At 41.9% G+C, this 27,937-nt stretch overlaps 1 protein-coding gene across 11 annotated transcripts in view; it reads left to right on the top strand.

The window, feature by feature from the left end:
• The window catches only part of MICAL2 (microtubule associated monooxygenase, calponin and LIM domain containing 2), a 256,381-nt gene that overhangs the window by 74,097 nt on the left and 154,347 nt on the right, over positions 1 to 27,937 (top strand). For all 11 annotated transcript variants that reach the window (XM_033928312.1, XM_033928309.1, XM_033928311.1 and 8 more), the window contains exons 3-7: positions 6,947 to 7,154; positions 9,658 to 9,774; positions 15,222 to 15,323; positions 23,205 to 23,360; positions 27,704 to 27,804. In XM_033928312.1, coding sequence (XP_033784203.1) covers positions 6,947 to 7,154; positions 9,658 to 9,774; positions 15,222 to 15,323; positions 23,205 to 23,360; positions 27,704 to 27,804 — 684 coding nt within the window. The remainder of the gene's footprint in view (positions 1 to 6,946; positions 7,155 to 9,657; positions 9,775 to 15,221; positions 15,324 to 23,204; positions 23,361 to 27,703; positions 27,805 to 27,937) is intronic.

Genomic DNA, 27,937 nt, shown 5'->3' with positions numbered 1-27,937 from the left:
CGTTTAGAGAATCGCATTGCCGGTGAGCTGATCACGGCAAGGGAATGTCCCTGCCGCGATCAACTGAGCAGCAGTGGTAGGGAACTCTCCCCACACTGTCTGCGGCAGGAGAGATGCCCACTCCCTCCTGCCAGCTCCCCCCCCAACATCCCTCCTGCCGGATGACTTGCGGTGGGGGGTTCCCTGCCGCGGCCGCTCAGCTGGTCGTGGCAGGAAGATTTCCATGCCGCGATCCGTTTAGCGTCCGTGTCTATTTGAAATGTAGGCCAGCATTTTTCTGGCCTACATTTCAAGCGCTTATCACAGCCCTAGGGAGATGCCTAGGGCTGTGTATGCTTGCCTAAGGCCACTTCCGGGCGAAACCATGCCCAGCCTTGGGTGAGCTTAAGCGGCCTTAGGCACCTCCCTGCAACCACGACAGACACCTACAGTGTAGGCGGCCTTCCTCGGTTTGTTTGCTTTTTTAAAAAAAACTTGCATCCCAATTGGCTAGTTAGACAGCAGTAGGACACCTACTGCCACCTACAATTGGGCGCTTTTTTATAGAATATGGCCCTCAGTGTCAGACCTGTAGATGATAAATATTTAAACAGTAGCCTTTTCCTCTATGCTTAAGTGGCAGGTTAAAGGAAATTCAGACTATTGATTTGTTCTGATATAATCTGCAATTGCACCTTGTAGGTCAAGGGTTTGGGTCAAAGGGCAAAGAGCAACTAAATATGACTCGGTTTTTCTCCAAGTTACAAGCCCCTTTTCTTTTCACTTGCATGTCATTTAAAGAATAAGTAACACAACCTTAATTAATATACTTATTTGCCCAGTTATCTCATTTCAGTTCATCTTTCCCAAGTCAAAATAGACTGGAATTCTAAAGACTGTCACTTCCCTCGTAATAAGTAAGTGGGGAGTACCGGCATAGTCCGTAGCTCGGTAAACAGAATCCAGCTTCGGATTTAAGTGCTGTTAAACAATTTTGCTGCTCTGAAGAAGCTCTCCGTAAATCTACGGGGCGAAACGGAGATCTTCCGTCGAATCGAGTGTGGGCGTTTGTCAGCTCTTGAACTTGAGCTAAGTACCACACGTTTACAGCAGTATTAGTAGAAAAATATATTAAATATAACTTAAAATTAAGGATTTAAATTAAAGTATTAATTTTATAACAAATAAAGGCTCACAGAGAAAGTAAGATTATATTCGATGATAGCCCTAGCAACGGTCTAACAACCATGACTAGCTCTGGGAGTTGACTATGGGCTCTTGAGAAATTTAGTCTTTATCTCTAGAAGTGAGCTAGTGAGACTTCTTAGTTTCATTGTTGGCCCAGTACGGTGTTTGAGTATGTTTGATTGTGAACCTGCTGAGACAGATAGGGAAGATACTTTAGAGTACCTGATTTCTATCCAGTGAATTCTAAACTGCTTTGGGTGAATTTCTTCTTAATGTAATAGATGGAAAACAGTGCATGCACATTTCTGCGATATGTGCTCTTTAGTGGTGATAAACTCGATTTATAGGTAGGCAGAGGAATACATAGAGGCACATTATCCAGATGTGTGGGTGCCCTGGTAACATCCTTACTTGTTTGCTTGGATTATTTCTCTGGCTCTTCTTAGCCTTATCGTAGTACAGAATTATATTTCTACGTAAATGTTTTCCCACATATATTCAAAAGGATGTAAACCTCATATGATAACAGAAGTAATGACTATTCTGTAATAGAAATAGAGCCTGAAGTGACATGTGAAAGTTGTGTTTTCCCCGTAAACAGTCTAGAAATGTTATTACAGTAGCATTAGGGTGATTCCTTTTTGGTAGACTGAAAGCTAGCATTAGTACAATGTTCGTAAATATGAACATTTGGTTAGTAATTTTTGCAGAGTGGGGGTTGTTGGTCTTGGCGATTCAATCAATTCAACCATTGTTGAGTCACGAAAAACTTTTAACAGCAATTTGGATCCCCGATTTTCCTAATGCAGAATATAAAATATGATCGTTTCAAAGGAGGAGAGATTTTAAGATAAATTTTGGAATAAAATGATAAAAATATAAGAGAGAGAGATAAATACCAAACTATTTAATGGAGCTCAGACGAAGGAGGAATGCGAAGAATTGCAAAGGGACTTGGACAAACTAGGGGAATGGGCTGAGAGATGGCAGATGAAGTTCAATGTTGAGAAGTGTAAAGTATTGCATGTGGGAAACAGAAACCCGAGGCACAATTATACGATGGGAGGGATGTTATTGACTGAGAGTACCCAGGAAAGGGACTTGGGGGTAATGGTGGACATGACAATGAAGCCGACGGCACAGTGTGCAGCGGCTGCTAAGAGAGCGAATAGAATGCTAGGTATAATCAAGAAGGGTATTACAACCAGAACGAAAGAAGTTATCCTGCCGCTGTACCGGGCAATGGTGCGTCCGCATCTTGAGTACTGCGTCCGGTACTGGTCGCCGTACCTTAAGAAGGATATGGCGTTACTCGAGAGAGTTCAGAGGAGAGTGACACGACTGATTAAGGGGATGGAAAACCTTTCATACGCTGAGAGATTGGAGAACCTGGGTCTCTTTTCCCTGGAGAAGAGGAGACTTAGAGGGGATATGATAGAGACTTACAAGATCATGAAAGGCATAGAGAGAGTAGAGAGGGACAGATTCTTCAAACTTTCAGAAAATAAAAAAACAAGAGGGCATTCAGAAAAGTTGAAAGGGGACAGATTCAAAACGAATGCTAGGAAGTTCTTCTTTACCCAACGTGTGGTCGACACCTGGAACGCGCTTCCAGAGGACGTTATAGGGCAGAGAACAGTTTTAGGGTTTAAGAAAGGATTGGACAATTTCCTTCTGGAAAAGGGGATAGAAGGGTATAGATAGAGGTTTACTACACAGGTCCTGGACCTGTTGGGCCGCCGCGTGAGCGGACTGCTGGGCGCGATGGACCTCAGGTCTGACCCAGCAGAGGCATTGCTTATGTTCTTATGTTCTTATAATAAAATGCTAAGCGCGCATGCGCACTTACCGCGTGCTTTCCTGATCTGTTGGGCTGTGGCAGTAGGAGTGCGCATGTGCGCCAGACAAGCCTCCCTGCTCTCCACCTTGCGCCGCTGCAGAAACGGCCTCACACTCGCAGCTTGGCTTCAGGCTCACTTAATCCCTTGCCGCCCCCCCTCTTTCCCTTCCCGCGATCCGACCGGCTCACTTAGTCCCTTCCCGCCCCCCCCTTCCCTTCAACTCCAGCAGCATCTGCAGTAGAGAGATGCGCAGGGACAGAAATCCCATCCATTCCCGCCAGGATCCTCTCCGTCCCCACCCATCCCTGCAAGGAATTACTTCCATCCCCGCCCGTCTCCATAAAAAGCAGCAATTACTTCTGACAGGATCATCAATTCCACAGTTTCTTTTGTGTTTGTGCTGCTGTTTTCTTTGTGGAATCTCTTTGGTTGAACACTTTTTTTTTGTTTTCTGTTCAGGTAATTAACTTATAAACCCCCTCTTTTACTAAGGCTGACGTGTCCATTATATTATATGTACGAAGCCTGCTTCCAAAGCCTTCCATCCCTGTGGGAGTCCCGTGGGCCAGAGGGGGGTCCCCGTGGGAGTCCCATGGGTTGGGGGGATTCCCGCAATCCCCATTCCCTTGCAGACCTCTAGTCTGCAGCACTCTACACACGCTGCTTCGGGGCTTTCTACTGCCCTGATTTATTCTGGCACATCCCTGATGACATCATCAGAGACGCGGCAGAGCAAATCAGGGCAGTAGAAGGCCCCGAAGCAGCGTGTGTAGAGTGCTGCAGACGCTGCTGGAGTCGCAGATTTGTCGGGACCGCAGGGAGGGAAGGGGGGGCGGAAAGGGACTAAGGGAGTTGGCCAGACCGCGGGAAGGGAAAGGGGGGGTAGGGGAAATGCTGCTGCTGCACAGGGAAGTAGTGTGGGGGAAGAGAAATGGAGGGGGAGGGAATGCTGCTGTGGTTGCTGCACAGGGAATTGGGGGGGAGATAAATGCTGCTGCATAGGAGGCAGGGAGAGAGACAGATAGATATAAAGAAAGACAGACAGGGGGAGGAAGAGAGACAGGAAGAAAAGAAGAAAGACACAGGGGCAGGGAGAGACACGGAAAGAAAGACAGACAAAGGGGGCCAGGGAGAGAGACAGACAGAAAGAAAGACAGCGGGAGGGAGAGAGACAGAAATAAAGAAATACAGACAGACATATATTCTAGCACCCGTTAATGTAACGGGCTAAAATACTAGTTTGTATATAAAAAGCACATAGTTGAATGTTCTTTTGAGCACAAACTTATTATTTGATCTGGTGATAATGCAGTGTAAGGCTCTGTGGAAGTTATGAACGTAATAAACCTTGCACATTGAAGCTCATTCATACATAACTAAAATTTTAGACATTTTATAAGTGGTGAAAGGCATCTGATTGTTTAAGACTAATCAAACATGCATCATATGTTGCATTAACTAGAACTCAGATTTTCTTATGGTCTGTTTTACATCGGTAAGACTTTCTAACCTAATTTCACATTCTTGTTATCTTTAAAGCTTTAAATTAAGTGAATACCCTCTTCCTCTTTCCCAAGAAGATCACAGAAAGAAATAACATATTAACGACAGTAACAGCTCAAAGACTTGCCATATCTGTTGATCTCTTATGGCTAGATTAAAGATCTGGAGGGCCTTTCTCTGTTACCTTTTTACCTGACTTTAGATGAAGAAGGTGCTTGAAGCTGGATAATTAATAGCTTATGAGAATGTGGCATGGCTGTTTTCTTAGCCAACATTCTTTGAATTGTAAAGCTGCAAAATGTTATCTTTCTGAGAACCATTTTAGGAATGGACTACAATTCAGTGAGCTGTTGTAAAGGAGAAGAAAAATCCTTGTCTGTTATGTTTGTTTGTTTATTAGCACTTATACCACTTATAGCCTAAGTGGTTTACATTCAGGTACTCAAACATTTTTCCCTATCTGTCCTGGTGGGCAATGGGGGATTAGATGACTTGCCCAGGATCATAAGGAGCAGTGTGGGATTTGAACCCACAATCTCGGGGTGCTAAGGCTGTCTCTCTAACCACTGCACCACATCCTTCCCCTAGCACCAGCCTTTTTTTAAAAAAAAATTATGTTTTTCATTTCTCTGTAGCCTTTTAGGAACATTGCTGATGCTGTCAGATCCCATGTGTGGCGTCTGAGTTTGATTACACAACCCTACTGTAACCCATACATCTGTTAGATGAATGGGAAAGATCAGTGGGTTCGTGCTAGCAGAAACTGTTGCGCTGTCCTGGACTTTGGCTGCTCCTTTTCTTTTAGCCTTTTTGTATATTTAAATTCAAGAAGCAATAACTTCAGTGAAAGTAAAAATGAAAATAATTTTATTCTTGGACAAGCTGGCAGCATATTCTCACATGTGGATGATGTCATCCATGAAGCCTTTAAATGGTGTGCTTTTTTTTTTTTTTAACGTATGGTAGCTGTAAGCACAGGCCCATGCTAATGGTTCCACATATTAAAACGTGCATTAACTGTGCTGTATGCATAGAACAGACTGCCTGAGTCATTACGTCAGGCTCCGTCTCTTACAGCATTTAAATCCAGGCTAAAAGCCCACTTTTTCAAGGTCGCTTTCAACGCTGAACTCCCATTTATTGTAAAATTATCTATGTTCATCGTTCATCCTATCACTCTCTCTACAAGGAACTCCTCAAGCCCTATATGCTTTGTCTGTTCAAACTAAATTGTAAGCTCTTCAGAGCAGGGATTGTCATTAGGCCAGAACTTCCCAAACTGTGGGTTGTGACTCTCAAATGGGGTCACGAAACCAGTCTAGGAGTTGTGATCTCGGCAGGCCTTCCACAGAAGCGGCATTGCTCTACACATCTGAGGACCAGGCACATCCCATTGCTGCAGTGATGGTCACAAAATGTTCAACGAGAGCTGTCGTAAGCAATTGTGTGGTTTGCGCCGCAAGTGTATTAATGGAAACCTTCTAATTTCTAGCTGCATGGGGTCAGCAGTACTTGAATGGTCTTTGAAGAAGTAAGTAAGTTGAACTAATTTTGATGGGCGATTTTGAGGTTAGAATGCATAAGGAATTTTCTTGACCTCGTTCTTTTAAATAATTAGACCACCACAAAAAAAGTGGGGAGAGTGTTTAAGAGAAGATACCCACAAACTTATGTTACCAAATAGTAATACCGAATGAAATAGTTATTTGTTCTTGGATATGTAATGCTATAACTGTGAAACAATAGGATGAAGAGTGTATGGAATGACCTACCCGAAGGATGATCTCATACACAGTCAAAAATCTTCAATATGAGAGAAAAAAGGATTTCAGCAACCCCGCAGACAAGCCACAAAGGATAATCAAGTCTGTTATCAACGGGTTCTGTTGCCTTTCATTGGTCCAAAAAAAACTCACTCAAATGCCATATCCCTAATATCTTGTTCTCCTAGCCACAGTGGTATTTTAACAGAATTTGTTATTTTTGCAAAATTACATCCCAAATTACATATGCACATATTCAAAATAAAAAAAAAAAACTATATAATGGAAAAAGTATGGAAGATGTAATTTTTGAGTGAGAGGTGTTTTTTTTTTTTTTTGGATCAATGAAAGATAGTGAACTTGTTGATAACAGACTTGATTATCATATGTAATTCTAGCCAAGCCCAGTGGGCTTTTGGTCAGTTAGTTTGAAATGGTGCTATTGACTGAAAGTTGTATTGATGATTATTACCATTTATTGATTGATTGATGTATATAACAAATATTACAACTGTTGACTTTTTTGTTGATTCCCAGAAAAAGTACATATTATCATACTTTAGGTAGAAAGGATTAGCCTATAGCACTGTTCACAGAAATTTGCATTTGCCCTTGTGATTTCGGCTATCACTGTATATGATTGCTGATATCGAATCTTTCTCTCCTTTCCAGTGTTTAATCATCGGAGGTGGCCCGTGTGGATTGAGGACAGCCATAGAACTTGCCTACTTAGGAGCCAAAGTGGTGGTGGTGGAGAAGAGAGACACCTTTTCCAGAAACAATGTGCTCCATTTATGGCCTTTCACCATCCATGACCTTCGCGGTCTGGGGGCCAAGAAATTTTATGGGAAATTCTGTGCTGGGTCCATTGATCACATTAGTGAGTATCTGCATAGATAATTTTGTGACAAAAAATCTTGACAGTAGTTAAAGCGAAATCTTTTGTTTGTTCCTCACTAGTCTGTTGTGCCTAAAATAATTGTTTGCTTGTTTTTCTTCAGTGTTTAATCCTGCTATAAATTTCCATAAGGCTTTTCCTGCCAGACTGAACTGGGAACAGGGATGGGATTTGATATTCCACCCTTTTTTGTGGTTGCATTCAAAGGGCCTGATTCTGCAAACACGCATCCTGATGGTAGGTGGTAGTAGGCATTCTACTGCCATCTTTCAGCCAATAGGGATGCACATTTAAAAAGTAAGGCCGCCCACATTGTCGGCATGTGTCGCGTGTCTACAGAGACGCATAGGGACACTTAAACACACCAAGGCGGGGCATGTGCGTGGTTTGGCCTGAAAGTGGCCTTGGGCGTGCTTAAGTGTCCCTCGGTGCGAGACAGATGCCTTAAATGTAGGCCTGCAAACTGCTGGCCTACGTTTAAGGCGTCTGTTCAGTGATGTAGACGCAATTCTCTTTAGGACGCTGATGCAAGATTGACCCGCAGTCAGATCGGCATCCTAAAGAGAATCAGGCCCAAAGTGGCTTACATATTATATAGAGGTACTTATTTTTTGTAGCTGGGGCAATGGAGGGATTGTGACTTGGCCAGCCACAAGAAGCTGCGGTGAGAATTGAACCCAGTTCCCCTAATTCTCAGGCCTCCGCACGTAACAATAGGCAACTCCTCCGTTATCTAAAAGCCAGGAGTTGACCATGCTTGTATTAGTTATTTATTTATTTAACAGACTTGTATCCCACTTAAAACCTAAGTGGGCTGCAAAGTACATACAGTCTACAGTTTGGTTATATAAAAACTGTTGCAAATTTTAATTATTTGTCAATGATTTCTGAAATGAATGAGCGAGAGGAAATTTGGGATTCCATTGCTGATCATGTCAACCATTCTGAATGACAGCAGATAACGAACTTAAATGACTCTATTAAAACAGATTTTATAGATTGAGTGAATTTCTGTCTACAATTGTCAAGTGAGATTTTAAATTAAACCCCCCCCCCCCAAATATAATCATAATGTTTCAGAAATTAATGGCTCCTTCTACCAGCACTAGAGCTGGTGAGATAAATGCTCCAACACTCATACAGTAGAATTTCTATGAGTGTCGGAGCGCTTAACTCACCAGCTCTAGCGCTAAAAACCTCTAACGCAGCTTGATAAATGAGAGAGGAGGTCTATTTTTTTAGCACCTGGATAGCATGCGCCAATCCCCAAAACTACCATGGGACACCTGAGCACACTCTGCAGCAAGCTTATCGCAGCTTAGTTAAGGGGCCCCTTAGAAACATAGAGTATGACGGCAGAAAAGGGCCGTCGGCCCCACAAGTCTGCCCACTCAAAGAACCCTCCCCCTAAGCATTTCCCCGGAGTGTACCCACACTTAGGGATCTGTTTACCAATCTGTATTACGGCAGTAATACGTGCTAAAGGGCAATTAACATATTTCATCATAATGCACACCTCGCAATACAAAATAATGAGCTGTTCTGCATGCTGCATTATTCATGAATGTTAACACTTCGATAAGGGGTGGCGACATTCTCCTGGGAGAACCAGGCAAACTTATCGCACGGTCTGATACTTCCAGAGAGTAACTTAAAGGGGTGAACCTGTTTTTAAACGGGTTCCCCTTCCTAAATCAGGGGGAGGGGATGGGAATGGTTGGGGACATATCCTACACTTCCATCTGGTCTGTTAGTTTCTAAAATTTAATGTGGCCCTCAAATCCTGTGCTTTTTTTCCCCACAAAAATCTTTACCCCCCCCCCAGCACTCGCCTATAAGTTTGTTAATTTATTTAAATTTCTATACTGTTCGCCCAGGGGAGCTCAGAATGGTTTATTGTACATGAATGTAATCAGATACTCAAGCATTTTTCCCTGTCTGTCCCAGTGGGGTCACAATCTATCTAGTGTACCGGGGGGAATGGGGGGATTAAGTGACTTGCCCAGGGTCACAAGGAGCAGCGTGGGTTTGAACCCACAACCTCAGGGTGATGAGGCTGTAGCTTTAACCACTGCGCCACACTCTTACTAGTAGTTAGTAGGTTGGCCTTTTAAATTATGAGCCCTCTAGCCCCTGACAATATTTAATGGATGCAATCTTGCCCAGAGAGGGAAAGGTGACTAAAAATCATGTATATGCTTATGAAGTAGTTGCTTGTAGATCTTACAAAACCTAATTTTGAACTTGACATGGTTCATTGATCTGATTGTGGTCATAGAGGGAGGTAGAATCTGGATTAATGCAAATAAAACAATTTCTTAAAGTGACAATGTTTTCCTAGACTAATACTTTTGTTTTCCTAGACTAATACTAATGTTTTCCTAGACTAAGACTTTTTGTAATAGAAGAAACCTTCGTAAGTCTTATGCAACATAGTGTAACACAAAATTCTAAAAAATATTCCACGTTCTTCTTTTGTTCCCAGGTATCAGACAATTGCAGCTTGTTTTGTTCAAGGTTGCACTTTTGCTTGGTGTGGAAATCCATGTGAATTTAGAGTTTGTGAAGGTCCTAGAGCCACCCGAAGATCAAGAAAACCAAAGTATGGTGCTACTTTCTTCTAACCAAAGTAAAATAGCCCTAACAAAGGCTGGGTAAACAATGAGGTGTAGTCCAGTACGTCTTGTGTAAAAATGGGGTGACCTCTGCAGGCGTGACCAGCAGGAGGAAAAGGCAAAATCTTTGCACCCCCATGCCTCCAAGGCTATCTTGTTTCCGGTGCAGGCTGTGCATTTGACACTGTGCATGCAGAACAGTTTCTCCTCCTTCCCCAGCTGATTGGCTCGTTTTGCTCTGGAGAACCAATCGGCTAAGAAGCAGGAAAAGCAGCAATGTGCTCAGAGACTCTTCTTCAGTGGCAGTGCTGTCTGCTCATACTTACTGGAAAAGGACCAGAGGAAATTTAAATTTCATTTTTGATTTCTATTTTATTTTAAAAATGAATAATGAAATGGTGTTTCAAACAAAAGCACATCCCTACTAGACACAGTTTGGGCCTGATTCTCGAAACGCATGTCCCGACTGCAAGCAGCGATAGGCATCCTATCGCTGTCTGGAAGCCAATCGGAATGCACATTTTTTTTTTAAAAAAAGTGTGAGATAGGATGCCTCTGTAGCGCGTCTACGGAGATGCGTAGCCAAAGCACACCCAGAAGAGGCCTTGAGCGGGCTTAAGCCTCAGTACGCATCTCCAAAGATGTGAGACAGACGCCTTAAATGTAACCCTGCAAAATACTAGCCTACATTTAAGACAGGGGTCTCAAAGTCCCTCCTTGAGGGCCGCAATCCAGTCGGGTTTTCAGGATTTCCCCAATGAATATGCATGAGCTCTATGTGCATGCACTGCTTTCAATGCACATTCATTGGGGAAATCCTGGAAGCCCGACTGGATTGCGGCCCTCAAGGAGGGACTTTGAGACCCCTGATTTAAGGCATCTGTCTGGGAGTATAGACACGATTCTGAATAGGACGCCAATGCGTCATTGACACACGATCGGCATCCTATACAGAATCGGGCCCTTAAAGAGAAGAGGGGTTTCCTTTTCATCACTGCACCAGGCTCTGCTGTAGTATGAAGACATCCCTAGCTACCTCCTTTTGTTGCTAAAAAGCAACTTGTTTGCGTCCAGAAAACTGGTCTTGTGTGTTGTGCAGATATGTTTATCAACGGTTGCGTCAGTGCATTGATAGCGATACCGAAGTATTTCCTGGCAAAAGCAGCTTATGTCTCGCTAGGCTTGCCAGAATGTGCCTGGATTGTAGTGGCCAGTGTAGCATGTTGCTTTGCAGTCTTATTTGGACAGATAACGTTAAATGAGCAGGCCACTTGAGGTTGTTCTACAGCTGGAGGGTGATGAAAAGTATGAATTCAAGTGTCTTTAAGTGTGACTGCTGCCAGCAAAATACGCATTAGTTGTCGTCAGCAGAGCCAGAAATGGTGGCCAGGATAGTGATATATATATATATATATAAATCTAATTTAACCAGTGTGTGGATTTCATACCTATTCTATAAGCATTGGAGACAGATTGCCGATTCTGTGTTTGTTCTGGCTCAGGCAGGGAGAACAGGAGAGATGAAATAAATGTAGAATTTTGCTGTGATTGCATACTTGTGTTTCATGGTTTGAAACTTTTAGGCTAATTTTAATTGTAATTACAGGTAATTAAAAAAAAATATATATATATTGCAGCTGTTAATCTTTATACGTCTATGCCAGCAAATTGGTTTCAGTATATTTTAACATCTGTATGTGCATGAAAACGTATTTCCGTTTAAGATGTTTTGCCACTGAAGTCATTTTCAGCTTGGGAGAAAGGGAGGGGGGGGGAAGTTGGGCAGTTGTGTCTTGTCCCTTTGTGCTTCGAGCTCAGTTAGAAGTTGGAACCAGCCTCCTTTGGGCTATAGTGCAATGAGGGATTTTTCCCCTGTTCATTTGGGCTTCAATTCTATAAACAGTGCCTAAAACGTAGACACGGAGTAGAGTGGCACTTAAGCACGGTGTATTTTATTTATTTTATGTAAAAATTCATATCTCCCCTATATCTAGGCAGGTTGCAAAATAAACATACATAAGTTATTAACACTTGGGCATAAACCAACTCTCTCAAACAACAATCATATCTGTATTCCCCTTTTCCATATAAAAAATACAAACATCCCCATATAACTGTACTGTTTAAAAATCTGTTCTACACTATAATCTTATGTCTTCTTTAATCAATTAGTCTAACATAAAAAAACAGCTTTCACAAATAAATGTCTGCGAAATGGGGCACAATGTTCTTACACAGCTGTGTGTTACCTGGCAACTTGTTCCATAAACCTACTGCCACCACTGAAAATGCGGAGTGATTCATTACCTATCTCGAAGGTCAATGCAGCAAACCTTTATATATATATTTTTCAGGGCTTCAGACATGCCATTTGGTCACCCATTTTGTTCGGTGACACAAATATCTTGATGGCTATGGCTTCTTCATTTGCCCCCCCCCCCCTCTATGCGTGTTTAAAACGTCTTTCTGCTTTTTCTTATATTATTATTAGTAAACTGTTATAAAGTGCTTAGTGCTTTCATAAATAACTTTAACTTTAACTTAATGTTTATGAACTTATCTTAAAAGATGTTGTTTCATTCGTTTCTGTCTCTTAATCGAATCGGGTAAGGGACCTAAACTAAACTAAACTAAACCTTAGGTTTATATACCGCACCATCTCCATGGTTGTGGAACTCGGCACGGTTTACAGGAGTTGTAATGAGAAAGGAACTACAAGGAAAGGGCTAGATGAGGATCAGAGGAAAGAAGGAAGTTAGAGGGCTAGGGTGTCAAATGAGGAGGGAAGTGTTAAATTTTTGAGAAAAGCCAGGTTTTCAGATGTTTACGGAAGGGTTGGAGAGCACTCAGGTTCCGAAGGGGGAAGGTAAGGTTGTTCCAGAGCTCGGTGAGTCTGAAGTGGAGGGAAGTTCCCAGTATTCCTGGGAGGGAAATATCTTTTAGTGAGGGGAAGGATAGCTTCAATTTTTGGGTGGGTCTGGTGGTATTAAGATTTGAGGAGTTCCAAGAAAGCGGAATTAATGGAGGAAGGATGCCGTGGACGATCTTGAAAGTTAGGCAGATGCATTTGAAATGGACTCTGGGAATTATCGGAAGCCAGTAAAGCTTGAGAAGGAGCGGTGAGACATCCGACATGTTTCGCCGTCAGGCTGCTTCAAGAATAAGTCCCCCTTTATCCATTTAAACAAACCATCCCGATCAATGCATTTCCTGTTCAGATAAGATTCGTTACAGCATAACGTATGCTATCCACAGCCAATTGCATAGATGTATCGAATGGTAAACTTCTCTTTGGCTTATATGCATACAGACATAACCTGTTGCAAATTCCATAATGTTCGATGTGTTATCATCAACACATTATGCAGCATCCTTCACATAATTGGCGGCCAATGCAGCTGTTTTAAAACTTGGGTCATAGAAGTATATCAGTTAACTCCAGTCCGCAACCTTTGCTACCGCATTTTGAGTTATTTGGAACGCACGTAATTTACTTCTTGCAATTCCTAAATATAATGCATTACAATAATCAATTTTGCAGAGCGCTAGACTCTGCAAAACATTCCAGGAATCACACTGCGACAGCAAAGGCTTCAATCTCTTCAACAAAGCCAACTTTACAAAATGCAGGCTGATCTACTTGTGGCATGTGTGCCCCCCATTGAAAGATGACAGTCTAATACCACTCCCAGCAAGCGTAATTCAGTTGTGGCAGGGATTACATAATCCCTCAACTGCAGATCAGTTGGCCAATTTGTTTCATCATTTTTTTTTCCCTATAGGCATTATCTCTGTTTTAGCAACATTCAATAAAAGCTTATTTTCATTCATCCATGCACTCGTACATCTCTTCAAATCTCCACAAATTGTTGTCCCCATTTCAAAATGGGGAAGAAAGAATTGCATGTCATTGGCATAAAGCCAGTAATGAGCATCTAACTTTTCAAACACCTTTCCAATAGGAGCCATATACAGTGTTCCCCTGCAAATTCGCGATTCGCGGACTCAGTTATTTGCGGTATTTTCTGACTGGCTCTTCCGGTCAGAAAATATAGGGAATGAGTCTGCGAATCAGCCTTCTGCACAGCGATTCCTCCTCCTCTCCCCCCCCTCCCACCAGTCAGCCAATCATCCTTCTGCACAACAGATTCCTCCTTCTCTTCCCCCCCCCCATCAGTCAGCCAATCAGCCTTCTGCACAGCGATTCCTCCTCCTCTCTCCCCCCCCACCAGTCAGCCAGTCAGACTTCTGCACAGCGATTCCTCCTCCTCTCTCCCCCCCCCCCACCAGTCAGCCAATCATCCTTCTGCACAACAGATTCCTCCTTCTCTTCCCCCCCCATCAGTCAGCCAATCAGCCTTCTGCACAGCGATTCCTCCTCCTCTCTCCCCCCCCCCACCAGTCAGCCAATCATCCTTCTGCATAACAGATTCCTCCTTCTCTCCCCCCCTCCCCCCCCCCGGAGCATACCAGGTATGATTTACTGCACCCGCCGGCACCCCAGCTGCCCTCTTCTGCTTTTTTACAGACTCAAAACCGCATTTGCGGTTTTTCAAAATTTACGGATGTTCCTGGAACAGAACCTCCACAAATTTCGGGGGAGTACTGTATACGGTATATTAAAAAGAAGAGCTGAAATGGCGGATCCCTGCAGCACCCCATGCACAACATCCACAACCTTTGAAACTTCTCCCTCACTTTATAGAATCGTGCTTACTGGCGCCCGAAGTGGGCTTAGGCATCGATAGGTGTCCCTAACCGTAGGCACACCCTCTTTATGCCAGGGTTTTGTTGGCCTAAAAGAGTGTGCCTAAGTTAGGTGCCTACATGAAGAACGCGCTCACGAACTGCCCCCTTGTAGGCGCCTTGGACTAGGTTCCTACTTGGTGTCTACCAAGTCAAGCACCTACCATCTAATTAAGTACAATTTACGTCAATTATGAGGTGCTATTTTAATTACTGACACTGATTAAGCCTTTTAAATAACTAAGTGAACATGCCTAGCTAATCTAGACTAATCTAATCTAGGTGTCATTTATAGAATCAGGGCCATAATCCTCTTCCCTTTCCCCACCTAGCCCAATCATTGCAGAAACAGTCCTTGTGGGTCCTAGACTTGACCTGTAGTGTCACCATTGAGGGACTTCCTCTCCCCCCCCCCCCCCAATGTTGTAAATGTTTTCGCAAAGGCCTGAGCCCACTACCACCAAGCCATGAGAAAGCCAAGTTTGTAGTATTTTATGTAGTCTTAAGTTTGGTACCCATCTTTAGAATGGTATATACATATAGCAGGGGATAAACATGCTCATGTGATATGCTCTGCGTAGGTGATAACGCATTTATTCTTGTAGGTGTAGTGACGGCACCCAACAGCTGTGGTGTATCTCCTCCGTGATGTGTCTACTGAATTTCTTTGCCTTGTTCATTTCTTTAGAAGTAGGCTGGCGGGCCGAATTTCTTCCCGTAGACCACCCGCTGTCAGAGTACGAGTTTGATGTTATCGTTGGGGCTGACGGGCGCAGAAATACTTTAGAAGGTGAGAAAGCAATCTAAAATTCTTGTATGGAGTTTCTGTATAACAGCTGGAAGCATTTAATAGTTTGCATCCTCTCCTCTTTCCAAACAGAAGAGTTCTGTAGATGAAAGGAAAGCTTGATTTTCTGATACTGTCTCCACTGTTAGTAAAGGCATATTTTTTTTCATTCGGTGAGTAACCAAGCATATGAATTAACCAGGCTGCAGAATCCTCATGCCATGCCTAGAAACCATTTCACTCGTGTCTATACCATTAATCCCTGAGTGTGCCGCCTGTTAGAAAAACAGTGTTTTATTATCCCAAGAACAAAGAAATAAAGATGAACCCTCTCCTTTTATTTTTAAAATAAACGCAAGTCCTTTTATAGCTCGGCCACACCTGTGAGCATGTAAGGTGATAATCAGCAGCACATTTGGAGAGTTTCAGGTCATATAATGTGTCCTGCTGGTGACGGGACTAAGGCGCAACAAAGTTACAGAGCGGACAATTGAGTGCAAGAGTGCAGTGCGCCGCCGTAAAAGTTTATTTTAAAGAGCTCTGAGGGTGTGTGTGTGTGGGGGGGTGACCCCAATAATATTACCTCTAAATCAGAACCCCATATGGACAACAAACCTCCCCTCTGCAACACTAAAAGGCTTTAATTTCACACACACATACAAGCCAATCACACAACAGGAAGTAACAGGGAAAAAGAAAGGAAAGAAAGGTGGAGAAAAAGCCTCAGTTCAGCTTCATCTGGCAAAAAACTCCACCTTTCAAGGCTAACCCTGTACTCCAAAATATAGAACCAGTAGAAAAAGCTCTATGGTAGCCTGCAGGGAGATGTTACAAAACACACCGGGACACACAGCCCTCAGTTGTGAAAAAATGGGTAAATCAGCACTGTAGCAAAGTAGTCCAGGATTCAGCGTGGAACACAGCAAAAAAAGAGAGAACAACTTAGCTGCTTCGGCATCCAGGATCTCTCAGTCCTTCACCTCTTGGGCCCTGCAGCCACTGAACCCGACGGGGAACCCTCCGTTTCGCTCTGGTTGCTGCGTCAGGGGTTTCAACTTCACTGCTTCTCATATGCTCTATCCAGGTCTGTTTTGTAACATCTCCCTGCAGGCTACCATAGAGCTTTTTCGACTGGTTCTATATTTTGGAGTACAGGGTTAGCCTTGAAAGGTGGAGTTTTTTGCCAGATGAAGCTGAACTGAGGCTTTTTCTCCACCTTTCTTTCCTTTCTTTTTCCCTGTTACTTCCTGTTGTGTGATTGGCTTGTGTGTGTGTGTGAAATTAAAGCCTGTTAGTGTTGCAGAGGGGAGGTTTGTTGTCCATATGGGGTTCTGATTTAGAGGTAATATTATTGGAGTTTAACTGACCCTTTTCCTGAGAGTATATGTATTAGGGGGGTGACCCCCCCCCCCACTTTACTTAATAGTGTTGCTGCCAGGGGGGGTGTAACCTCCCACATTATACAGAAAACATAACTTTTCCCCTAAAAAATAGAGAAAAAGTTAAGTTTCCTCTATAATGGGGGGTTCCAACTCCCCCAAATCCCACCCCCAATGGAAGCGCGAACTCTAAGTAAACTGGTGGGGGTTCCCTCCTCACACACCCCCTTGGAGCTCTTTAAACTTTTACAGCGGCGCACTGGAGTCTTGCACTCAATTGTCTGCTCTGTAATGTTGGCGCGCCGATAACTGTGAACCATCCTGCTGTATGTGTACTGGAGGCAAAATTCATGTCAGCTTGTCCACTACCCTTTGGCGAAGGTGATCTTCCAAGCAGGGACAGTTTATAAATGTCAAAATGTACAATGCTGGGTGCGCCTTTCAGCGCTATAGAAATAAGTAGCAGTTTTCCAACTGCGCACTCGTTTATAAAATAGCGCCTAAATGTGATAGCATGTACTTTCAAGGTAGGTATACGCATGGGTGGAGCATGGGAAAGGGGCACATAAATTATAGAATGCTTTGCCTTTATTTAAGTTTCAAAAAAATAAAAAAAATTTTTTTTAACTCCTTCTTATCTTAATTATAAACAATAATATTATATATTATACTATCAATATAATAAAAATTAATTTTACTCTTCCAAATAAATATTCCACCTCTCACCCTTCCTGGATGTGTAAAGGAATCTTAACAAGGAGAAAAAAAAAATCATAATTATAACGTAATAAAATTAGTCAATGGACCCCATACCTCATTAAAGGACTTGCTCGTACCTAAACGTTCTGCCATTATCTTTTCATATTTATATGTTGTGTACACAGTTGCCCACCAAAAATTGAAATTAATCCTATCATTGGAAAAATCATGATAGGATTAAAACTTAGTTTTACAGACCGAGTCATCAACCAAGATGAGCTCGACTCGGTTAACAATAATGTAATACATAATACATAAACTTGACAAGGAAAAGTAGTCTGAAATAGTTAATTTCCAAATTGTTTAGCAAACAAAAAAGTTTTCAGAACTTTCCGGAATAAAGCAAAAGAATCTAAACTTCTTAATGTAAGCGGTAAAGCATTCCAGAATTCGGTTAATTTAAAAGCAAAAGAATGTCTAAATCTCTTAAAGGTTCTGTTTTTACCACTGAGAGAGGGAAATGTAAGTTTTAATTTTTAAGAACTTCTGGCGAGATGAGATCTATGAACATTCCAGTCTAAAGGAATCAAAGTAGCGAAAATGCCAAATAGGATCGTAAATGCAATACAAAAGCACTTAAATTGGATTCTGAGATACACTGGAAGCCAATGTAATTCCTTGAGCAGAGGGGTTAAGTGGTCGAATTTACTCTTACCGAAGATAAGTTTAGCTGCAGTGTTCTGTATTAATTGAAGTCTCTGCAGACTGATCTTTGAAAGACCCAAATACACTGAGTTGCAGTAATCCAGCCTTGACAAAATGATTGATTGAACCAATACAAAGAAGTATTGTTGGTGAAAGAGTGCTCTCACTCTTCTCTCACTTTTTAATAAGCGAGTTTAGTTGGTCCTTAAATGCAAATGAAGAATCGATAACAATACCCAGTATTAACGTAGGATGATTGATTATAGTATAAATGCGTTTGTATTGAAAACCATCTAAAAAAAACCCAACATGCTAACTCTGTATTGTAAAATCTTTAAAGGAGCTCATGTATTGTAACGCCATTATAGAAGCTCATGCAAAACCTCTTTAAATTGACTCCCCAGTCATTAGTAGTGCTATAGAAGCTTTCATTAAACATAAACATCCATGTGCATTTCCTTTACTGTGCTAGTATTCTGTAAAGGAGTAGGCGTCTATTCTCCTTTATAGAATAGTCTCCAAATAGATGCCCTTCATAGAATTACCCCTTTAACCTATATGAATACAATAGAATTTGAAGCAGTAGTACATTGTGGAGTAAATTCATAGTAGATGACGGCAGATAAAGACCCAAATGGTCCATCTAGTCTGCCCAACCTGATTCAATCTAAAAATTTGTTGTTGTTTTTTTTCCTTCTTCTTCTTCTTAGCTATTTCCGGGCAAGAATCCAAAGCTCTGCCCAGTACAATTCTTAGGTTCCAACCACTGAAGTCTCCATCGAAGCTCACTCCAGTCCATCTACACCAGGGATCTCAAAGCCCCTCCTTGAGGGCCGCAATCCAGTCAGGTTTTCAGGATTTCCCCAAAGAATATGCATTGAAAGCAGTGTATGTACATAGATCTCGTGCATATTCATTGGGGAAATCCTGAAAACCTGACTGGATTGCGGCCCTCAAGGAGGGACTTTGAGACCCCTGATCTACATCCTCGCAGCCCATCATCCACCAAACGGCCATATACAGACACAGACTGTGCAAGTCTGCCCAGTACTGGCCTTAATTCTTCAATATTTACTATTATTTTCTATTTCTAGATCCTCTGTGTTCATCCCACGCTTTTTTGAAATCCGTCACCGTTTTTCTCTCCACTACCTCTCTCAGGAGCGCATTCCAGGCATCCACCACCCTCTCCGTAAAGAAGAATTTCCTTACAGTGCTCTTGAGGCTCCCACCCCTCAACCTCAAATTATGTCCTCTGGTTTTACCATTTTCCTTTCTCTGGAAAAGATTTTGTTCTACGTTAATACCTTTCAAGTATTTGAACGTCTGAATCATATCCCCCCATCCCTCCTTTCCACCAAGGTATACATATTCAGGGCTTCCAGTCTCTCCTCATACGTCTTCTGGCGCAAGCCTCCTATCATTTTTGTCGCCCTCCTCTGGACCGCTTCAAGTCTTCTTACGTCCTTCGCCAGATACGGTCTCCAAAACTGAACACAATACTCCAAGTGGGGCCTCATCAACGACCTGTACAGGGGCATCAACACCTTCGTTCTTCTACTGGTTACGCCTCTCTTTATACAGCCCAGCATCCTTCTGGCAGCAGCCATGGCCTTGTCGCACTGTTTTTTCGCTTTTAGATCTTCGGTCACTATCACCCTAAAGTCCCTCTCCTCATCCATGCATATCAACCTCTCCCCTCCCAACATATATGGCTCCTTCCGATTATTAATCCCCAAATGCATTACTCTGCATTTCTTTGCATTGAATTTTAGTTGCCAGATATTAGACCATTCCTCTAACTTTTGTAGATTCTTTTTCATGTTTTCCACGCCCTCCTCGGTGTCTACTCTGTTACAAATCTTGGTATCATCCTCAAAAAGGCAAACTTTTCCTTCTAACCCTTCAGCAATGTCACTCACAAACATATTGAACAGGATCAGCCCCAACACCGAACCCTGAGAGACTCCACTACTCACCTTTCCTTTCTCCGAATGACTTCCATTAACCACCACCCTCTGGCGTCTGTCCGACAACCAATTTCTAATCCAGTTCACCACTTTGGGTCCTAACTTCAGCCCTTCAAGTTGTTCAAGAGCCTCCTATGAGGAACCGTATCAAAGGCTTTGCTGAAATCTAAGTAAATTACATCTAGCATATGTCCTCGATCCAGCTCTCTGGTCACCCAATCAAAAAAATTCAATCAGGTTCGTTTGGCACGATTTACCTTTTTGTAAAGCCATGTTGCCTCGAATCCTGTAGCCCATTAGATTCTAGGAAGTTCACTATCCTTTCTTTCAGCAACACTTCCATTATTTTTCCAACAACCGAAGTGAGGCTCACCGGCCTGTAGTTTCCCGCTTCATTTCTGTGACCACTTTTGTGAATAGAGATCACATCCGCTCTCTTCCAATCCCTAGGAACCACTCCTGTCACCAGATATTTGTTAATAGGACCAGCCAGAACCTCTCCGAGCTCCCTCGGTATCCTGAGATGGATACAATCACTTTGTCTTCAGTTTTTCAAGTTGTTCATAAACACTTTCCTCCATGAACGGTGCAGGATCTACTCCATTTTCTTGTGTAACTTTGCCAGACAATCTTGGTCCTTTGCCTGGATTTTCTTCCGTGAACACAGAGAGGTTAGCCCTAAGCTTTATATCAGTGTTTTGCAAACTGTGTGCCTCCTGAGTTTTAAGGTGTGCCATGAGATGCTGGGGAGGAGGAGAGGTGCTGGTGCTTGCTGAATGCCTACAGGACATGCCTCTCACAGCAAGAGGCGCGTCCTGTAGGCAATCGGCCAGCACCAGCGCATCTCCTCCTCGTTGTGTGTCTTCCATGCTGGCACCCCTCCACTGGTGGTTCAGGGCCTGTCTGGAGGGCCTTCGTGCATGCGTTGATGCGATGACATCACGCGTGTGCGTGATGTCGCCGTGTCGACATCTGCACACTTCCGGATGCCTCAAGTCGCGGCCACTGTGTTTACTCTGCTGCAGCTCAACAAAATTTGCGGGACACTGCTTTATATGCTATTACAGCTTTGTAGTCTAATGACACCTAACTGAATTCTGCACCAAACTTAATTGTATCTAATTGGTTTAATTGGCATGGTAATTGACCATGCCATTAAAAACCGATTTAAAAAAAAAAAATTTGCACAGAATACCACGTGGCGCCTAGCGATGCCTAAGTTGAGATGCCTACCATCACCTACCTGGAAAGTAGGTATGGTTAGGGGGCGGAGAATAGGCGTGGTTGACTTAGGTGTCTGTGTCGGGCGCCAGTACATTAGGCTAGGAAAACCCTGGCCTCATGTGTCTACCACTAAGATGCCTAGTGACACCGAAGTCTGCTTAGGTATTGGTAGGCGTGATTTTATAAAAGGTGCCTACAAGTTAGGCACTTCTATAGAATCAGGCCTTTTATGTCATGGATACGAAAATACAGACAAAAATCTTTTTTATCTGGGAAATATGATACACTCTCCAACACAGTTCTCCCAAGCACCTTCCAAAATACTTCAATCCTTCCCAGGACCTCGGCGGCATCACCCTGGGCTCAGTTCAAATTTCATAGCCCTAAACTTTATATGTCAACTTCACTTCACTTCTTCACTGGTCCTTTTCAGTCTATAATTCATAATATTCTGTTATCTTCAACTCTAAAAAAGGAGTATAAATTTTTAACTTAGCTTAAAAGCCGAACAGTTATTAGTTTCCACTCGCCCAGAAATTATTGTGTTTTGCTTAAACACTTCTTCAAGAACTTACCTCTACAAATGAATACATTGGAGGAGGTAGGATCAGCTGACGGGAGGAGTTAAAATATGAGGAAGAACACGCTGACGCCATTTTGGTCCGAGGAAGAGCTGGGGTTTGATAGCAGCAGCGGCAAATTTTGAAGGTAGGGCTTAAATTTAAATTTATTCAGCGAGAATATGTTTTGGGGAATATATTGATGTAAAGATTAATGTATTCATTTGTAGGGGTATGTTCTTGAAGCAGCGTTTCAGCGAAACATGTTGAACATAATAATCCTGGGCGAATAGAAACTAGTAACAGTTTGGCTTTTAAGCTAAGTTAAAATTTATACTCTTTTTTTTTAATTTTTTTAATTTTTTAAAGATTTGAATATAATAGAATATTATGATGAACTAGTCTTTAAGCCCGTTACATTAATGGATGCTAGAATAGATGTGTGTGTCTCTTTCTTTCTTTCTCCCTCTCTCTCCTTGGCCGCTGTCTTTCTTTTTTTGCTGCCTTCCTCCTTGGCCGCTGTATGTCTATCTGTCTTTTTTTTTGTTGTCTGTCTCCTTGGCCGTTGTCTGTCTGTCTTTTTTTCTGCGAGTCTCTCTCTCCTTGTCCGCTATCTGGTTTTTTTGGGGTTTTTTCCTTCAATCTCTCTCCCTGGCTCCCTGTGTGTGTCTTTCACTCCCACCTACCTACCTGTCTTTCAGTGTGACAGTCTGTCAATGTCCTGTCTGTTTTTTTTTTTTTTTTTTTCTTTCAGTCTCTCTCCCTGTCAATTATCGTGCCCCATCCTACCTTTTTTTTTTTATCACGCGTTGTGTTGGGAAGGGCAACTGGCACACAGTAATGGCTGCTGGATTAGGTTAAACCGCCACTCGAAGCAAATTGACATGCGCGCACGTGCCGAACACACATTCGCCACATGTTTTACAATTTCTCTGCCAGCCATGGAGCTACGGACGCACGGAGCCACGAAGATTGAAGTGTGCATGCGTGCTAAGGGTATTATTATATAGGATTATAGACTGAAAAGGACAAGTGAAGAGTTGGCATATAAAAGCTTAGGGCTATGAAATTTGAATTGAACCCAGAGTGATGCCGCTCAGATCCTGGTGCTTGGGAGAACGGTGTAGGAGAGCTTATGAATATGAAAATAAGCAGAAGAGGGAGAAGAGATGCAGATTATATCCATAATTTCATGATTTGCTAAAGAGAAAAACTACAGGGGCAAGACAGATGGGCGAGCTTTTTGTTTTGGTGGGCTGGGGCCAAAATGTAATTAAAATGATTTTAGTGGCTGTGGCTTCATCCAGTACTGGACATGAAAATCAAAACCTGTTGTCTGTTTTATAGGCTTCAGGAGGAAAGAGTTCCGTGGTAAGCTGGCAATTGCAATAACTGCGAACTTTGTGAACAGAAACACAACAGCAGAAGCCAAGGTAGAAGAAATTAGCGGTGTTGCTTTTATCTTCAATCAGAAGTTCTTCCAAGACCTCAAAGAAGAAACAGGTGAGTCCTTGTTCTCCATGTTTTTGAAGCATAGAATACCTAAGGATTGTAGTTCTCCTTTATAGGGTTCTAACTGGAATATAACAAAAGCAGAGGAAGAATAGGGGAGGAATGTTTTTATAGAAAGGAGCAAGCCCATAACCTTGACTGTGGGAGCGCACATTGAGATGCTTTGGCAAATAAGATCTCATAAATGAAATGGAAAAAAATAGGTTTCCCCACTATGAAGTGATGAATGGGGGTCTGCAAAGTCGTAGGCCGCAAGTTCTTCTCTCTGAGTATTGAGCTGGTGTGGAATGATTATATTGCAAGCATCTCGACTAATCGGGGTTAAAATTGCATGTGCTCCACAATCTCATGGGTTGACTTTTTGACCAGAGCAGAACACAGGAGTAAGGAATTTCTTGAATAATATGGATTCTGAAGTAATGCTCCAAAACATAAGAACATAAGCAATGCCTCTGCTGGGTCAGACCTGAGGTCCATCGCGCCCTGCAGTCCGCTCACGCGGCAGCCCAACAGGTCCAGGACCTGTGCAGTAATCCTCTATCTATACCCCTCTATTCCCTTTTCCAGTAGGAAATTGTCCAATCCTTACTTAAACCCCAGTACCATACTCTGTCCTATTACGTCCTCTGGAAGCAAATTCCAGGTGTCCACCACACGTTGGGTAAAAAAGAACTTCCTAGTATTCGTTTTGAATCTGTCCCCTATCAGCTTTTCCGAGTGCCCTTTTATTTTTCGAAAGTTTGAAGAATCTGTTCCTCTCCACTCTCTCTATGCCCTTCATGATCTTGTAAGTCTCTATCGTATCCCCTCTAAGTCTCCTCTTCTCCAGGGAAAAGAGTCCCAGTTTCTCCAATCTCTCAGCGTATGACAGGTTTTCCATACCTTTTATCAGAAGTGTCGCTCTCCTCTGAACCCTCTCGAGTAACGCCATATCCTTCTTAAGGATTAATTTTATGCATAACACACACAAAGTATAACAATAACCAATAACAAAATATATTCACTAAAGAATTGTTATATTGTGTTCAATGGGGAGGCTAATCATTTGAGACTTATTAAGTTCAAACAACAAGGTGGAGAAGAAGCCTCAAATCTCATTTGGCAGCATCATACATATAATATTGAAATAGCTGTCTCCTTTTCTATCATTAGGCATAAATTTTGTGCACGCCGTGACATGACTGAACTTCACTCTTATGCCGGAGCACATTGGAGATTAAGTTAATCTGATTCATGCTAATGCTTATCTCATCCCTTTCATTGTTCACAGAGAGTCTCATTTTATGGTTCATAAGGTGTAATATGAACAGGCGAAAAACAAACAGAGAAGGAGACTCTGGTGTTCAACACCTTTTATTGTATGTCAAGACTCGACACGATCGTGTTTCGGCCCAAATGAGCCTGCCTCAGGAGTCCGAAGTCTGAATATTGATGAAGTACAATATCCTTCTCAGTCACAAAACAATTTTGTAAAACAGAGAAAAGGGCTCTGAGAGCTGACGTCGCGGTCCTAACAGAAAGTTTGGCCGCAAGCGCTTGTGCGCAATTGTCCTCCAAGGGTCCTGTGTTATACAAAATTGTTTTGTGACTGACTGAGAAGGATGTTGTACTTCATCAATATTCAGACTTCAAACTCCTGAGGCAGGCGCATTTGGGCCGAAACATGATCGTGTCGAGTCTTGACATACAATAAAAAGCATTGAACACCAGAGTCTCCTTTGCTATTTCTTTTCCACTTTCCAAGTTTTGGGAAGTTGGTATCTCCTGTTTTCCTGGTAAGATGAATAGGCAACATATCAAGATAAGCTTGGAAAATCTTTTAAATCAAGCTGGTTGCACCCAGTTCACCCAATCTCTGTATCTTACTGCAACGTTTTCATGTCTCTGCATTTCTTGGTACTTGGTCTTCCCTTTCTTCGCCTATAGTACAGAATAGTCACCTAGTTACACTTTTGAGTGTCTGATAGTGGTTAAGCATGATGAAGAGATGATACAGGAAGTCTGTAAAGGAAGAAACGAGGGATGTATTTATTGTCCTACATTTCCTTGGAGCCAAAGGACTTCCATTTTAGTCATTGGGGGACATGGGGGCGTTCCTTGATAGAGTTCTTAGGGATCATAATATATGGGAAAATTCTGAATTAAGGAGTTGGTTTCAAATTCAATTAAAGCTAATTTCAAGATAGTGTGATGTTGAATGATGTGGAGTGGTAGCCATGGACAAGAGACTGGGTTGTATATGCTGAAAAGCATGACTTTGTTTTGAGAGCTCTTCTCTCCTGAGTAAATAATTATAATAACTTTATTCTTATATACTGCCAAAGCCGTAATTCAGGTTTATTTAAAATTTGATATACCGTCTTATCAAAATTCAAAGCAGTTTTACAAAATATATAAAAACAGGTTATAATAAAATAATAATAATAATAACTTTATTCTTATATACCGCCATACCCATCGAGTTTTAGGCGGTTTACAAGAATTAACAAATGATTTGCATTGATAAGCTTATTTACAACATGTTACAAGCAGATTTACAAACAAATTACCAGCAGATTTACAGTAGATTACAACAATTTTCAATTTACAACAGTCAGCAATGAAGTTACCACAATTTACATTAAAAACAAATAGCAAAAAAATGCTTCAAACGATGAGACACACTGACAAACATTGACTTACCGATACAGGATGGAAATGGTTTTATTATAAAATCAATAAAATTTTCATGGAAATGGGCAGAAATACAATAGTTCAGGGAGGTTTACAGGAAGAGGTCCTGGACATTCAGTGAAGTATACAGATAATCAGAAATACATAATAGGCAAATGAGATTAAAACAATAAGACATTAGGTTACAAATCGATCAAACAACTGTGTTTTTGCTACATTTCTAAAAAAATAATAAGATGAAACACACGTAATAATATTTCCCAACCAGTCATTCATTTTGCCCGCCTGAAAAGCAAGAATTCTATCCAGAAATCTTTTAAAACGACATTCTTTTTACTGTTGGGTAAGCAAACAAATGAATTCTGCCTGTGGACTTGTTAGCATGGTCCAGGAGAAAATGGGAAACCAAGGGGGGGGGGGGCAATATTTAGCTGGTGACACTCGGTTGCTGGCGTTATGCCTGGATATTCAATGCTGGGCCATATCCAGGCTTCGGGATTGAACTACTTCGTTTCCAGAGCTGGTTAAACCATAGCCGGTTTAATACTGAATATCGGTACTTAACTTAAGCAGCCAATTTTGCTTTAGGTGCTAACCTGTCATTTTCCGTGGCGCTAACTGTTTGTTTGTTTTTATAGTGCAGTGTTATTACAGCTTTGTATAATTTTTTTTATGTAAGGTAAATTTAAAATATCTGTATCAGCTCACAGTCAGTCCCAAAAAGTGAGATCTGTGTCTCTTGGCATTATTTCAGTGGGCAAAAATAAATAACAATTCATATGAGCTCTATAATTGTATTATATTTAACAAACTATTATATATTTTGTCTGCAATATGTTTGTCACTTGCTGTGCATGCACTCAAGTGATAACTGCAAAAGCCCTGGTGTTTTAAGGGGCGGAGTCGCACTGTCTTTCAAGCACTAATATCTCTTTGAGAGTGAAATATGAACTAAAATGGAGAATCTGAAACATCTTATTTCGGCTCAGTGTTTCTTAACCTTTTCAAGCCCAAGGAATGCCTAGCTTGTGCAGCACTCAGATTTCTATGGAGCAAGCAGTGTGTGGGCATGGGAGGGGACACACGGGGCCAAAAGAGAAGCGACGGAAAAGCTGAAAGTCTCGTCAGAGGCTGGAAGGGCATGTAGGAGGCTCAAACCTATTGGGGGGGGGGGCTGGAGGAAGAAGAGAGGCATATGTATTTTTGCATACTTGGTAATCATGGCAAGTTTTGGAATGAAGGTCCATATGTATTTATTTTATTTTATTTTATTGGTTTTCACCTTAGTTTGCATTTTTTCTGCTAGGTTTTATTTTCGTTCAGTTTTATCTAATTTTTTGTTTTATTTTCTTAATTTTTGTTATGTTTTTCTCCTTGCATTTTTAGTTTAAGTAACTGTTCATGGGTGCTTTAGTTAGATTGTGAGCCTTAAGGACAATTAGAGATATTTGCTAAGCACCTAATATTTGATGCATTATTGTTTGTGAACCATTGTAAACTTCAAAGAGGTATTGGCAGTGTACAAATAAAAATTGTCTTGTCTTGTATATAATTTGAGAATTTGTGCAAAATCTGCAGATAAAAAAAGAAGTACCCATGGCGTTTGCCCCAGTGTGAAAATTAGCCCTATGTAAAGATGTATTTTTTTCTTTCACTTCCAGGGATAGACTTGGAGAACATTGTTTACTACAAAGATAGCACTCACTACTTTGTCATGACAGCAAAAAAGCAGAGCCTATTAGACAAAGGAGTTATTATCGATGTAAGTATAGCTTCAGGCAGAAGTCTTGTGAGAATAGTCTCCACAGCTGCCTAGATATTTACATGTATTTCCAAAAGTGCTACTTAATCCTGATTTTGTGTTGATAAAAATTACCTTTCAACATGGCTGGTTC

This window comes from Geotrypetes seraphini, chromosome 19 (assembly GCF_902459505.1).
Source record: "Geotrypetes seraphini chromosome 19, aGeoSer1.1, whole genome shotgun sequence".
NCBI classification, from domain to species: Eukaryota; Metazoa; Chordata; class Amphibia; order Gymnophiona; family Dermophiidae; genus Geotrypetes; species Geotrypetes seraphini.
The sequence above is the reverse complement of the archived record's forward strand: the minus strand, read 5'-3'. Positions and strand labels throughout refer to the sequence as shown.